The sequence below is a fragment of the Sinohyriopsis cumingii genome, chromosome 1 (genome assembly GCF_028554795.1).
Source record: "Sinohyriopsis cumingii isolate HCF-2022 chromosome 1, ASM2855479v2, whole genome shotgun sequence".
Taxonomy (NCBI): Eukaryota; Metazoa; Mollusca; class Bivalvia; order Unionida; family Unionidae; genus Sinohyriopsis; species Sinohyriopsis cumingii.
The window spans coordinates 24,771,859-24,788,194 of NC_142961.1; the positions used below are offsets into that span (position 1 = coordinate 24,771,859).

General features: G+C 37.4%; 3 protein-coding genes across 5 annotated transcripts in view; 1 reads left to right on the forward strand and 2 right to left on the reverse strand.

Moving 5' to 3' along the window:
• The window catches only part of LOC149806562 (maltase-glucoamylase-like), a 353,277-nt gene extending 340,899 nt beyond the window's left edge, over positions 1–12,378 (forward strand). For all 3 annotated transcript variants that reach the window (XM_089954672.1, XM_089954663.1, XM_089954683.1), the window contains 2 exons: positions 10,709–10,864; positions 11,410–12,378. In XM_089954672.1, coding sequence (XP_089810798.1) covers positions 10,709–10,864; positions 11,410–11,472 — 219 coding nt within the window. In that variant the 3' untranslated portion in view covers positions 11,473–12,378. The remainder of the gene's footprint in view (positions 1–10,708; positions 10,865–11,409) is intronic.
• On the reverse strand, positions 11,958–14,407 carry LOC149806563 (uncharacterized). The gene is made up of 3 exons (XM_089979926.1): positions 14,044–14,407; positions 13,656–13,890; positions 11,958–11,967 (listed from the first exon to the last, which is right to left on the reverse strand). The coding sequence occupies exons 1-3, from the start codon at positions 14,405–14,407 to the stop codon at positions 11,958–11,960; spliced, it is 609 nt and encodes a 202-aa protein (XP_089836052.1).
• LOC149806564 (protein CFDP2-like) lies at positions 14,404–15,297 on the reverse strand. Its single transcript, XM_089931141.1, has one exon. The coding sequence runs from the start codon at positions 15,295–15,297 to the stop codon at positions 14,404–14,406; it is 894 nt and encodes a 297-aa protein (XP_089787267.1).
• Between the last annotated feature and the right edge of the window lie 1,039 nt (positions 15,298–16,336).

Below are 16,336 nucleotides of genomic sequence, written 5' to 3' on the forward strand. Positions count from 1 at the left end.
GATTTCCTGTTACTGTTCTTGTGATTGCAATGTGAGTCTGATTTACTGTTCTTGTGATTAAAATGTGAGTCTGATTTACTGTTACTGTTCTTGTGATTGCAATGTGAGTCTGATTTCTTGTTACTGTTCTTGTGATTGCAATGTGAGTCTGATTTACTGTTACTGTTCTTGTGATTGCAATGTGAGTCTGATTTACTGTTACTGTTCTTGTGATTAAAATGAGAGTCTGATTTCCTGTTACTATTCTTGTGATTACAGTGAGTCTGTTTTCCTGTTACTGTTCATGTGATTACAACATGAGTCTGATTTCCTGTTACTGTTTGTGTGATTACAATGTGAATCTGATTTCTTGTTACTGTTCATGTGATTACAATGTGAGTCTGTTTTCCTGTTACTGTTCTAGTGATTACAATGTGAGTCTGATTTAATGTTCTAGTAGTTAAAATGTGAGTCAGTTTTCCTGTTACTGTTCTTATGATTACAATGTGAGTCTGTTTTCCTGTTACTGTTCATGTGATTACAATGTGAGTCTTTACTCCTGTTACTGTTCTTGTCATTACAATGTGAGTCTGATTTCCTGTTACTCACTGTAGTGTTTTAGTGATTACATCATGAGTCTGTTTTGCTGTTATTGTTCTAGTGATTACAGTGTGAGTCTGATTTAATGTTCTTGTGATTACAACATGAGTCTGATTTCCTTTTACTATTCTAGCGATTACTTCATGAGTCTGTTTTCCTCTTACTGTTCTTGTGATTACACTTTTGTATTATCTTGAAAAAGATGAAGATGTGGTCGACAGATTGAAATAATGTTCACTTATTTGAAAATCAAATTGTCAATATTGTGGTCCCCCACTTATAAGGTAACCTATTTTGTGGCATGATAGTGGCCTTATAAGAAGGTAGCCTTTCTAGAGGGGATGACACAGATATAATAAGTGCATCTCAATTAAGAAAGATACCAAATTTTAAAATAATTAATATTTTTATTTAAAAATCATGTGAATGATTTGCAATAAATTTGACAAAACATTATAAATGTTTTTTAAAACAATAATAATTATGTCAATTACAGAAAACCGATGAAAAATCTTTTAAATAAATTGGTATACAAACATCTGGCTGTAACTATAATCGCTCTCCATCTGTAAGCCCATTATGTCTATGATCAAAAGGGGTACATTTTATGATTTTTTGCATTAATATGCTGACCACTGGCATTGTTATAGGGGTGAGAGCCCAGTAGGGTACATTTTTAACCCAACTTATTAGTGCCAAAGGATTCTTGCTGTAAAATGCAGGTGACCACTGGTCAGGGGGACCATTTAAGAGGCTTACCACTGTACAGAAGATTTGAGTTTCCAATCCAGGAGATTGGCAGTCCAGTTCAGAAGATTTGTTATCTAAATACTGATGTCTACCTAATACTATCATTTTCATCAAAAGTCTAAATCACTTAAGAAATTTTCAAAATATATTGGTTTTATTTTCTAAAAGAAATGCAGCAAAAGAAAAGAAAACATCTATGCTTATAATTTTATTAGGAAAATTATAACATAAATGAAAGATTATTAATTAAATAATGAAACAACCTTCTTGAAATTTTATAAACATGCCGGGTATGATTAAATGTAAACAAATATATGCAGCAAAATTTAATTGAATACAATTGAATCAGCATGCAACAAAAGTGCTTCAGGTTCCAGATCATAATATATTGGGGAGTGTAACCATGACCTAATATAGCCATCATAATACATTGAGGAGTGTAACCACAGTGTAACCATGACCTAATACAGCCATCATAATACATTGAGGAGTGTAACCACAGTGTAACCATGACCTAATACAGCCATCATAATACATTGGGGAGTGTAACCACAACCTAATACAGCCATCATAATATATTGGGGAGTGTAACCATGACCTAATACAGCCATCATAATACATTGGGAAGTGTAACCATAATGATCTAATACAGCCATCATAATACATTGGGGAGTGTAACCACAATCTAATACAGCCATCATAATAGATTGGGGAGTGTAACCATGACCTAATATAGCCATCATAATACATTGGGAAGTGTAACCACAATCTAATACAGCCATCATAATACATTGGGGAATGTAATCACGACCTAATACAGCCATCATAATACATTGGGGACTGTAACTACTACCTAACAAATGCAGCCATCATAATACATTGGGGAATATAACCACGACCTAATACAGCCATCATAATACATTGGGGAGTGTAACCACGACCTGACAAATATAGGCATCATAGTACATTGGGGACTGTAACCACTACCTGACTAATACAGCCGGGGGGCCACGAGTGTCCGAGTGGTCTAACGCGCTCTCCGTTATGGATCACTGCCATCTCACCTCTGTCTGCGTGGGTTTGAGTCTCGGATTCGCCTAATGTGGGTATGTGAGAAAGCTTGCCAGTAGCTTCTCGTGGGTCGGTGCATATAAAAGGTTCTTTCCGGGGTTTTCCCGGGTTCTTCCTCCACCATTAATACTGGCCGCCATGTATAGCCTATTGTGTGCTGAAAAATGGCGTTAAACCCTACAACAACAACAACAACAACTAATACAGCCATCATAATACATTGGAGAGTGTAATCATGACCTGACAAATGCAGCCATCATAATATATTGGGGAGTATAATCACTACCTGACTAATACAGCCATCATAATACATTGGGGAGTGTAATCATGACCTAATACATTGGGGAGTGTAATCACAACCTGACTAATGCAGCCATCATAATACACAGTGGAGTGTAATAACCTGACTAATACAGCCATCATAATTCACTGGGGCATGTAATCATGACCTGACTCATACAGCCATCATAATACATTGAGGAGTGTAATAACAACCTAATACAGCCATTGTAATACACTAGGGAGTGTAATCACAACCTGACTAATACAGCCATCATAATACATTGGTGAGTGTAACTACTACCTGATACTACTTGACAAGTAAAGCACTCCCAAACTTACTTTTAACAGCAAAAGTGCTTCAGGTCATCGGTATACCTAGATGGAAATCAGAGTGGTCTGCACCTTGGTAGAGGAATTGGTGCCAAATCCCATCCATACACCAGTAACTTCCTCTGTTCTTCCCAGAAAGCATGCTATAGTTTGAAACCTCACAAAATCACGTCAACTTGTGTCTTTAGGTCATTTGAATGATTTTATAATTGAACTACATTTTAGGCTGTTTCTTGATGTATATCTATGATAGCTGAAGAATACAGTCTTTTTATGTTGAAATTCATTTTTCAATACACATCTCAGTACCGTTTTAATTACCTGCCTTATGGTCAGTAAGTTTATCTAAGTACTTAACCTGGTATGTGAATTATGTCTAGTTTTTCATGACATATCTTATGGTCATTAATGTAATTTCATTGGCTTCCTTTTCACAGTACTTGATACAGTGATGTTTCCCAGGAGAGCTGGTACCTGACTTTGGCACCAGCTGTCAATTGGGTACTGACAACATCAGCTCTGACACAGCCTTGAACTGTGTCTGTGACTGCTGGGATGGGGTACATTGATCTACTTTCCAAGCATACCCAGTCACACATCATTGCACAAATAGTCCTCGAAGACTGAATAGCGCTCTCAGCACAGGCTGTGACTCAGACTTCATGTATTCTTAGCACTGGTATTAAAAAATTAACTTCCTCTATCCAGTACTGGATTCTAGGAAGTATTACATACTTATACCATACAACTCTGGTACCAGCCCTGGTTTTGTCATGACCAAACACAAACACACCTGGAACTTTGAGGATTTGCCTGATAAACATCTGAAGATAACTGTATTGCAGCTTGGACAGATCCCCAGTCGTGTTCACCTTCTTTGTCAGCTGGTTTTGCATGCATTATGCAGCTTCATCCTCTAGGAATTACAATCAGCACAAATGGATGGCTGGGGTATCTGTCTGGCCTTTAGGAGGTCAGCAAGGTGTGACTCCTTCCAGGGCATTCACTACACATCAATCTCCTGGAGAGGAAGGCAGTTATGAATGCTTTCAGTCCTGTCTGGGAAGTGTGTTCTCATTCCATCCAACATTACACCTCTAATTTTTTACACTTGTTCGCTACCCCATTTGTATGACTCCTGTATGTACTCATCCTTGAAGCCTTGTACATATTTTATTGTAGCAGTAGATCAATTGTCAAGCTTTTAACAGAATTTTTTGTCTAAAGACACCTCATTTTGTAAAAGTTCTGAAATATATATATATATTAGTGTGACCCTACTATAGCATGCTCCATTATAACATGAATTCGTTTTTATTAGGCTCACGAAATTTCATATACATATATTTTTCTCGTACAAGAAAAAAAGATCTTTCTTCAAAGTATGAAAAAATATAAAATGTTTATTATCATTTTGTGGAAGAAATTACATAATGAATAATACAAGATGATCATGGCATGGCTTCTGAAATTTAAAATGTATTTTACTTGTACACAAAAAAGTAGTTTTTTCTTCTTAAAAGTACGAAAAATAATGTGTAAAAAGTTTATTCTGGGATCAGGTAGGGCTTTGCCAATGTTGCAAACTTGGATTTTTTCCCCTCTTTGGTGGCAAAATATACCATCTGTCGATTTTTTTGTATTGGCAACATTGTTGGCTGTTTAAACTTATTTATACAACCATTAGTTTTAAGTGGAGAAATTCAGAGGCCCTGTGAAGGAAGCCACAAACTGGATACAAAATGCACTGAAATTTATCTGTTGTTACATAAACAAATTCTTTGTCCATATTGACAAACCATCTAAACATTGCATTGTTATGTCATAATCCACTTATCTTGACATCTAGCATGAGTACTGTATGTTGTGAGATATCCGCTTTTTTGTTGTTGACATTTCTGGTAACGAAGATCGCCCAGATGAGGCATTATCTCATAATCTATCTTTCGTCAGATTTTCAGCCACTTGCTAGTAATTAATATATTTACATAGATTGAAATTTGTATGTGGATGGTAAGTAAAATTCCTCTTCTTTTCACTCAGAATTAAATCCTTCAGAACACTCAGATTTTCTGTAATAATCCCTGTCATTAGACCAGAACAACTCGTCCATTGACCCTTTGTTAAATTTCTGACACATGCTTCGAAGGCAGCATCATGCTGCTATCACAAATGTAAATAAAAAACAAAAGAAAAGAAAAAGCACACATCTTACTTATTGGTTTACTCGATAGGCAGTGAGGAACAGTAACTAGAATAGACCAAATGACAACCAATTCCCTTTTAAAAATGTACCCAGATAAAATAGTTTGCTGAAATTTCAAAGGAAACAGATGACCTTTGAAGTTCTGATTGTTATGAAAACGTTCTCAGCAAATGGAGAAAAAAATCAGTCTCAATCACGCATTACAATTTTTGATTTTGCCGCCACATTAAGAAATGGGCATTTGTTTGCTTCTCCAAAGCTGTCCTTCCTCTATGACTTCAAAAATGCATGCACCCTTCATCAAAGAAAGCCAACTACAATCTTCAATAAAAACAAAGAACTTTTCTTCAAAGGAAGTTATTACCAAACTTAAATAAAAGCAATGGAATCTGATGGATTTTTGCATTTTCCAGTGTGACTGGAACACCTTTACTGTGCCATGAAAGTTTCCTTTTTGTAGGGAAAAAGTTTATGCTTATGAATGCTACCAATGGCGATTTAAACACAAACTAAGTTTTAACTAAGTTTTACTGACTTGGGACGTACTGAAAAGTAAATGTGCTTCATCATTTGTTACATGATTGTACTATGTTATTCCACTGAATACATACCAATATGACCTGTGACAAAATTATTTAATATTTTAAATCTCTCTGTGTGCATATTTTTGATGGAATCACTTGTATTGTGGATTCAATGTATATGATGAGATTGCGGGTGAGTACATGGTGTTGATACTCTATTCATGCTATACATTAGAAATGTATATATAAACAGTATTCACGTAAATGTACCAATTCGTGGTTTTCTAAATAAACTTTTATATATGCCTTCTCTGTTTTCATTACAGGTGTATTTCTCATTTAATATGCAATCCTTTCAAGCAAGGGATCACATGTGTCAGGGATTAAGATAAATGCAATAAACTGACAACGAACAGTGTGAAACTAGTATCTAACTAGCCTGAGCTCTTTTGACTCTTTAATGAGTGTCTTTCAAAGGCAAATAGAAAACAAAGACAAGACAAACAAATAAAACAGAAAATCGGTTTGCAAAACTTTACATGGCTGTTTCTACAGGATTAAACCTTTTTATGTTTCAACTTGTTTATTTCATTTTGTTGCTGATACTGGAAAATATTTGTATTGACCCAGAAATTGATGAGCCATAACGATATTCATTATTTTATGTAAATTTATGTAAGCGCAAATTATATTATTGTTATAGTAGTCATTATAGGCTATTAAGCAAATTTAGAGAATTATTTCAAAGAAAATGTGTCGGCTGCAAAAGATAATTTTGTTTGTGCATGGTTGTCTTTTTCTAGTCTTTTTGGATTAAGCCACTTGGTTTCAATGTTCTAAGGTGGTGTATCCAGTAAGATTCCTTTTCTTTCCTGGTTTGGGAACTGCAGTTGGGGTTGTGAGCAATTGCAATAAGTGTTATATCACTGAAAGTGTGGCCAGGGAGGAGAAGTATTCTGCAACCGGGCTTGTGTACAGCTTCTTTGTCATCCAATCAGATCTATGAAGGTCGATCCTTTTGTGTAGCTTTTCAGTTTCTCCGACATACTGAAGGCTACAGATCTTACATGTGATGAGATAAATGACATTCTCTGTTTTGCATGTTTTGTTTGGACCATGCATGTTTTGTTTGGACCGTGTATATTTAGTTTTTTCTCAGGTCACTGTGCTATAAAACGTCCTGGTCTCTATCATATGTTGACAGGTTTGCACCTTTTGTCACCACAGGGGCCAGACTGACTAGGGTAGTCTTGATTAGCTTTGCCCTGATTAGGATGTCCTTGAGGTTTTTTGGTCTCCGGTAGGCTACTACAGGTTTGTAAGGGAGGATTAACTTTAATGCATCTGACGATTCCACGATGGGCCAATGTTTCCCGATGATTTTACTACGTTGGGGTTGTCTGGATGGTAGGTCAGGATAAATGGTATCCTATCAGCCTTTTCCTTCTTTCCATATTTTAATAGGTCATCGCAGTTTGTTTGTTTAGCCCTTTGGGTTACCTCTGTAATCAGGTCTTTGTTGTATCCTCGGTAAATTAAATGTTTAGATAGCTCTTCAGACCTTTTTAGGAATGTTTCATTGTTGGAGCAAATTCTGCATATCCTCACTGCCTGGCTATATGGGATGTTCCTAATGCAGTGTTTTGGATGACAGCTGCTCAATGTGAGGAGATACTGGTTATTGTCGGTTGGTTTCAAGTAGATGTCTTTATGGAGTTTGTTTTCTACCAGTCTGGTTGTTGTGTCCAGGAAGACGTGGTTTGAGTTGACAAAGACCTGATTATGGAGGCAACCCAAAGGGCTGAACAAACAAAGTGATAAAACAGATGTATTCCTAAAGCCCACATTTGTTCAGCAGTAAGAGAATTTGAGCATTACCATTTTATTAACCTGTCCTAAGGCAGAGATTTTATGTCATGGTGTTTTCCATATGTACATTTGTCCATCCATCTGTTCTTGAGTTCTTCACCATTTGTCACAACCACACTTCATTTTAAGCTTGCCTTTGGGGCAAAAACATATTACTTTGGATGTCAAAGGTCAAGGTCAATGGACTGAAAGAAGGAAAATGGTTTCCACACAGTAATTTGACTTGCCAGATACTTAGGCCAGACTTTGTAAATCAGAATGACCCCTATTGATTTTGGGATCCAAAGGTAAAAATAACAATGACTGAAAAGACCATTTTTCTGCAAGATATCTTGAGTTCTTTATCACCAACTTTGACCATTTTAGTTTCTTCCTTGGTTTGGATTTGAAAAAAGGAAAATAACACTCAATTTTGGGTCAAAATGTGAGGTTCACTGGCACCAGAAAAATGGAAAATAACTTCCACAAAGTTATTTAAGTTCTGTACCACATGACTTGACTAAACTTGGTTGATAGCTTGCATATAAGATGAGAAAGACACCTGTTGACAGTCGTGTTTAAAGGTCAAAGATCAAGGACAAAAATATCTCGAAGAAGAAGAACAGTTTTAACAAAACAACATGACCAGACTTTGATGACTTGCATTTGAGACAAGAAAGGCACCTTTAGCGTTTGAGCATATAAGGTCAAAGGTCAAGGTTCTAATGTTTGCTACTTAAGAATAACTCCAATAGGTAATCTATATTATCAATTACAAGACATCATTACAGTTGTGAAGGAGAGACAAGACTGCCCTGAAAGTATTTTATTTGTATCATATAACTTAAAAATTAGTAATGACATAAGGCTGGTGCATATCAGTTCTAATCCAGTGTGGAATGTCTGTTTACATTTAGCTGAGTGATATTTAAAGCTAATTAAAAGAAGATTGACGGAAGAAAAATGGTTTTCTGTAAAATGACTTGACTTCTGTGTCTTTGACTAAATTTTGTGGATGGCTTTCTTTAAGACAGGGACGACACCTGTTGATTTTAGATTGAAAAAGGTCATGTATCTGACCATCGAAAGAGGCTTTTCCATATGTAATAATACTACTTACCACATGATGGTCATTTAATGTACCATTTACAACAATGATGGTCCTTTGATGTACCATTTACAACAATGATGGTAATTTAATGTACCATTTACAACAATGATGGTCCTTTAATGTACCATTTACAACAATGATGGTCCTTTGATGTACCATTTACAACAATGATGGTAATTTAATGTACCATTTACAACAATGATGGTCCTTTGATGTACCATTTACAACATTGATGGTCCTTTAATGTACCATTTATGACAATGATGGTCCTTTAATGTACCATTCACAACAGTAATGGGCCTTTAATGTACCATTTACGATAATGTATTGGCAATGTATAGGCTGGTTTCGTAGCCCATTTTTAGGGGAAAAATGTAATAATACTTCATAATAGTTTGTAAACTAATTATATCAGAATTTGAAAGACTTGGTCTCCTTGTTGTAAGGCCTGTAGTAATTAACACTTTTCTAAGAGATTCCTAGAACATCCAGGAGATGTCACATGTTTGTTGGCATGGTTATATGCATTTCATGTCAAAACTAAAGTTGCATGTTGACATTGTCATGTGCATAGCCTGTGAAAACTTAAAATTTGCATCCAGCTGTATTTTTAACAATGTCATGAATTCTTACATATAGGTGTATAATAATAATAATAATAATAATAATAACAACAACAACAACAATAATGTGGACTTTAGAAGCTCTAAGTACTCCATAATATTAGATAACACACAAAACCATAATGATGCTGATTACAACAAAAACACCATGAAAGTACAAAACAAAAATATCATGACAATAATTAAGGAAGTAAACATTATTGTCTTTAAGTATGTTCTTGTTGTCAAATTATGTGAGTTTTAAGAGCACTCTTAATGAGATCACATTGTTTTGTGTCTGAGATCTATGGGCAATTGTTCTACGTAGTTGGCCCTGATAAGGAAAACAACATTCATATAATTTCATTTTGCTCCATTCTTTATACTCTGAGGAAGATCTGAGCAGCCATGTTTTCAACTTTTTTTAAGTTTCTGCAGAAGATATTGAAATGAACCCAAGAGAATTTAATTATAATAGTCCTGTCTTTAAAGTACTAAGGAACACACATTAGTGGCATCAACCAAAAGAAAATTGTGAAAGTGGTATTTAGTGGTTGTTTATTTTAAAACACATGGTTATTGTTTCCATGTTTTCTATTTTAAAACTCATGGTTATTGTTTCCATGTTTTCTATTTTAAAACACATGGTTATTGTTTCCTTGTTTTCTATTTTGAAACACATGGTTATTGTTTCCATGTTTTCTATTTTAAAACACATAGTTATTGTTTCCATTTTGTCTTAAAATTCATATTGGAATATTGTAATACCATCCATCTTTTTGAGAAGCTTTGGATAGAAATAGTTGCAGCTTTGTAATTATGTTGCTCATGGGGTAACCATCTGGGCAGGGGTGTCATCATTTTCCCCACACCCTGGGAGAGTTTCAGTAGTTGTTTTACACAGATTATAATTCTAATGACGTTTTCAAACATCTGACCAAACTTTAAACATGCATAGTTGGAAGATGCATCATAAGTATATGATGGATTTTGAATTATAATCCTGGGGTCATTGTCAGGAGATGGAGCAATTGTTTTTTGTTGCTAGGAATGTGCAGTAAAATCTTGGGGGGTGGGGGTGAATGGGTGGGATGAGATTTGGGATGGTGGGCCATTGCAGTTGCTTTAGGTTTTAGGTTATGACCAAAACATATTAGACAAATTTTTATTCATTTTGACAATGTTCAGAATTTTTATAGCTCTACAGATTATTAAAATATCTTATTACAGAATTATGTTTTTTTGGTACTAATAGGTGGGAAAAGTTCTCAAAAATCTATATGTCTGTCTGTCTGTGTTCTATGAGAGTATGTATGCTTCTTCTTCATAAGGTGTTATAGTTATTGTGTATTCTGAAAATAATTTACAACTTTAGATCTTTACAGAACTTTTGTTGTAATTTTAGAATTCCTTGCAAGCCAATGTCACGCACAATAGCTACACAGACCCAGATGATCTGAGATTCCAAACTATCTGGGTGTATGGAGTTCCAAAGCATCCAGAGAATGTAACTGGTACTGGAAACAGTCGGATAGCATTGATGTACTATTCTGAGATGAAGGTAATGCAGTACTAATGTGAATAAATTTGGTTTGCCTTGCAATGACATCCCTTACCATATACTGTTTATACTCACTTATAAGAAGAGTCCAACTGCATGCTGCACAGACCCAGATCTGCCAGCACATTATGTAATGGCAGATCTGGGTCTGTGTAGTTTGGTAGGAGTTAAACAGTAGATCAAACAGGATAGATCCTGATCTGCAGCCACTTTATGCTATGGCAGATCAGGATCTTTGTTGTTTGCATTTGACTTGACTTATAATCAAGTGCATACAGCAGGTTAGCAATTAGGTCATTTTCCAGTCATCTTGCAATGAAAATGTTCCTAAAAAAGCCAGATTTTTTTTTTCAACAGTATAGAAATTTAGTGTTTCCTTCAATAAATGAAATAAAATTTGTCTCTGGTGTCATAGAATCTTAAAACCTTTATTTGCAGTCATCCCAGGGATAATTTCAATGGAACCATAACTTGTATATCTATGTATATTTTTACATATGATTTGAAGAGATGCCAAATTAAATTTTTCTCATTTTTCTTTTCAGATGCTGCATTTATACAACCTCAGTTATCCACTGAATTCATCATTTTCTTTGTCTTGGTCATAACTGTAACACTTCTTTGTTATTTTCTTTTTTATCAGTTTTAATGTGTATTTAATAGTATTGGCTTAAAGCATATCTTTTTATATAGAAGTCTAAGGTTTTACTGAAATTATTGACTTGGTCAGTTTTAAAGTTGGTATAGGAAGAATGATTTTAAAATCTTGAGCCATATTATAAATGTATCATAGTTTCAGAAGGTTTAGACTTATTTGCATATCCAAGTTTTTCTTTCTTTATATTTTGGTGCCTTTATTAGCATTCCCTGCAAACTCATGCATCAGTTGTGCATATTGCCATTATATATGTCTCAGAAATAGGAGTTTCTCAGGATTAGAAACGAAATGTACAGATTCTTCTTTGTCAAGAAATCATGGATCATGACTGACATTGGTCAGTATAAAGTTTACGACTATCAGTGGTGATGGAGGATGGTATGTCAGTATGCTTTGGTGAATAGCAGACATAAAACCCAGATCTTGTCTAATTAATTAATACCTCCTGGGAATCCAAAAATGCAATATCTGCCACAAATTATGCAAAAGTTATTTGCAACAAAATCTGCACGTAAAGACTTCACTTTGGTAAGTTTATATTCCACCTCACATGATAGCAATGTATTGTACATTTGGTAAAACATCAATGTCTATAAACCTTGAAAAACAATTTCTATGTAATATCAAGGACTATGAATCTTGTAGTAATAAAAGCCACTTTGAGAATGTATTATAAAAATACTATGTACATTTGTTAAATATTTATTAACAGCTTTTGGACAATTTATTATTCGAGAGTAGTCCATATATTTACTTACATAAGTTGCAGGAAAATCCATATATTAATATTTTTGTATATTTCTTTTAACTTTGTATCTGTATTTATTTTGAAATTAAACAAATTATGAGTTTTGAATTCTGATGTTTTACAAATCATGCTTTTAATTTTACATAATTCTATAGAATTCTTGCATGTACGATAAGAGCTGTTAACTTTTTCTTCTGCTTTAATTTATAGAGAATGTAAAGTGGAGAATAATTTTATCAATTATAACCCAAAAGACCACTTGAAGCCCAGGTCAGCTTGATATAGCTTGCTGGCTTACATAACTTAACAGTTGCCCATTTCATTCAGTGTGTATACGTAGTACTGAAAGAACAGAACATATGTAAGGTATCTCCCAAAGCTTTGTATCATGCTCACGAGATTTACCCATTATACTAAAGTCAGTTCAAATATATTCCACAAGCCTACCTAATTAATTTCAATCAATCAATCAATCCTCTCTGTGCCGTCTGGTGCTTGAGGCGACAGCAAGGGAGCACCATTTTGGTCTGTCGGTGCCAGGTCTCTTTGGGTCTGCCACGGTTCCTTTTCCCCTGTGGAGTCCATCTCAGTGCCACCCTTGGTAGTGAGTCGGGGGCATTCTGCAGACGTGGCCGAGCTATCTCCATTTACGAGTTGCAACGGTCTCAGCGATGGTGCTTGCGCCCGCTCTGTGCCGGAGTTCCTCGTTCAAGATCATGTTTGGCCAGAAGATCCTCATGATCCGTCGCAGGCACTTGGTCTGGAAGACTTCGAGCTTGCATTCTATGTTAGCAGTGGTCTTCCAACACTGTGACCCGTACAAAAGGACGCTCAGCACGTTGCTCTTGAAGATACGGATCTTTGTGTGGGCGCTGAGGTTTGTTGTCCTCCAGATGGGTTTCAGCATTGCGAAGGCCTGGTTGGCCTTGCTGATTCTTGTGGTTACTTCCCTTGTACAATCTCCATCCGTGGCGACCTTACTGCCCAGGTATGTGAATTCATCTACTTCTTGCAGAGGCTAGTTGTTGATGGTGATTGGGTCGCCCACTCTAGTGTTCTTCCTCAAGACTTGTGTCTTCCCTATGTTGACTCGAAGACCTATGGTGCTTGCTGTCTGTACCAACTGTTCTGTCTTCTGTTGGATATCCTGGTGTCTGCTTGCCAGCAACCCGATGTCATCGGCATAATCCAGGTCATCCAGCATTGAGGTCAGCGTCCACTGTATTCTTTGCCTCCTGCCTTCTGTCGTGCGGCGCATGATCCAGTCAATGGCCAGTGAGAAGAGGATCGGCGAGAGAATGCATCCTTGCTTCACTCCAGTTTCCACCTTGAATGGTTCAGTGAGTAGGTTGTTGTGGATGACTCTGCACTCAAAGTTCTCATACAGGGACCTGATGACGTTGACAAGTTTCTGGGAGATGCCGTAGTGTCGTAGGATCTTCCACAGAGAGGCTGTGTGCAGGCTGTCGAAAGCCTTCTCAAAGTCCACAAAGACCACATAAAGGGATCCATTCCACTCATGGGACTGCTCAAGGATCTGTCTCAGTGCGAAGATGTGGTCAACGCAGGATTTGCCCTTCCTAAAGCCTGCCTGTTCCTGGCGTAGGATGCCGTCCACAGCTGTTGTGATGCATTGAAGAATGATGCGACTGAAAATCTTACTGGAGATGGATAGTAAGGTGATTCCTCGCCAGTTGTTGCAGTTCCCCAGATCTCCTTTCTTGGGAAGTTTGACGATGATTCCTGTTTTCCAGTCATTCGGTGCTTCTTCACTATCCCACATCTTTTGGAGACTCTGGCAAAGAAACTGCAGTGTCTTTGTATCTTCTGCTTTCAGCATCTCGGGACATACTCCATCATCGCCAGGTGCCTTTCCATTCTTCAGCTTGTGGATGGCCTGCTTGACCTCAACAGTGATGTCATCGCAGTTGATGTCAAGGTCCTTCTCTGCTTCAGGAATGTCAGCGAGTACTGGTGGGTCTGGGCGATTCAGTATGGACTCGAAGTGTTGCTTCCATCTCTTCAGCTTCTCCTTGTCCACTGTGACATGAGTTCCATCTTCATCTCTAACTTGAAGGTCGTGGTGCTGGTCGTAGTCGCCCTTCAGCTTTTTGGTGTTCTGGTACACTGTCTTCATGTCTTTCTGCTCTGCTGCTGCCTCCACCTCCTTTGCCAGTGTCTGTGTATTCTCTCCTGTCTCTCCTTTGCTGATTTCTTCACCTCCTTGTCTTTTCCTCTATACTCCTTCAAAATTCTCTCTTTCAGTCTTGGTGACTTGGAATCCAAAAGTCTCTTCTTAATCTGTCTTCTCTCGTCTATGTGAGTCCACGTCTCTCCTGATATCCACTCTGTCTTCTTACTATTCCTGTAACCTAAAACTACTTCTCCTGCTTCCTTCATTACTCTGTTGAAATTGTCTATGGTCAGCGCTGTCTCATCTTCTAGAACACTAAACCTATTCCTTAGGGCCAGCCTAAACTCTTCCTTCACTTTTGGATCTTTCAGCTTGGCCACATCGAAGCGCTGATTCCTGGAGACCCCTATCCTAACTTTCCTAAGCTTCAAAGTCACCTTGGCCACCAGAAGACTATGGTTGCTGCCGATGTCAGCGTGCCGCATCACTCGCATGTCCTGCAGGGAGTGTTTCCATCGGCCGTTGATGATGATGTGGTCGATCTGGTTCTGAGTTCTGCCGTCTGGTGACGTCCATGTGAGCTTGTGGATGTCCTTGTGCTCGAACAGGGTCCCTCCTATGACCAAGTCATTCTCTTCACAAAAGTTGACCAGTCTTTCCCCGTTGTTGGTCATCACACCTACTCCATAGTGCCCCATGGTCCTCTCTCTGTCTTTATTGTCGCAGCTGACCCTAGCGTTGAAGTCGCCAAGTACCAACAGCACATCATGGCAAGGGACCTCCTCTAAAATGGCTTGAAGAGCGTCATAGAAGGTGTCTTTATCCTCTTCTTCCGCGTCGTCTATTGGTGCATAGGCCACAACAACAGACAGCTTGGCGTACTTGGAGTTCATCCTGATGAACAGCAGGCGCTCGTTCACTGGCTTCCACTGTAGACTGGTATTGGTCTTGTTCTTGCTGATAAATGATGGCGACCCCCTCCTGATGGTCGTTGTCCTTCCTTCCGGACCAGATGATGAGTTCAACTTCTGCTTGCCGGCACCAGTCCATCATGCTTTTGTTACACCCATGAGGGTCAAGCTGTAGTGATTCAATTCGCTCACTGCTTGTGCCAGTTTTCCAGTCTGGTTGAGCGTTCGCACAATCCAGCATCCAACTCTGATCCATGCTTTTGGCGTCAGGAGTTCCACTATCAGGATGGGGACTTCCTTGCGGTTTTGTTCTCCATCCATCATAGAGCCAGTTGCCTGGTCTGCTTCGCTCCCAGTGCCGGTTGTCGTTTGTTCCCTTACTGTCGTTTCCGTAACAAGAGTTGTTTTAATGGGGTGGGGTTGCTAGCCCCATGCCCAACGCCTAATTAATATGCATGGTTTTAATTTTTGTATCATACTGATTTTACCCATTATACAAAAGTGTGTTAAAGTATATTCCACAGGCCTAATTAATATGCATGGTTTTAATTTTTGTCATACTGATTTTACCCTTATACTAAAGTGAGTTAAAATATATTCCACAGGCCTAATTAATATGCATGGTTTTAATTTTTGTATCATACTGATTTTACCCATTATACTAAAGGGAGTAAAAATATATTCCACAGGCCTAATTAATATGCATGTTTTTAATTTTTGTACCATACTGATTTATCCCATTATACTAAAGTGTGTTAAAGTATATTCCACAGGCCTAATTAATATGCATGGTTTTAATTTTTGTACCATACTGATTTTACCCATTATAATAAAGTGAGTTAAAGTATATTCCACAGGTCTAATTAATATGCATGGTCTCTTGCCGATAATTAAAGCTATCCAAGACCTTTAAAAGTTTAGAGGAAGCTTTCATTTTTGGTATGCAGTCACGTTTTTCACATGAATTCAAATATAACTCATGGGAGGATGGGGATGATTAAGGTCATGGATAACTCATGGA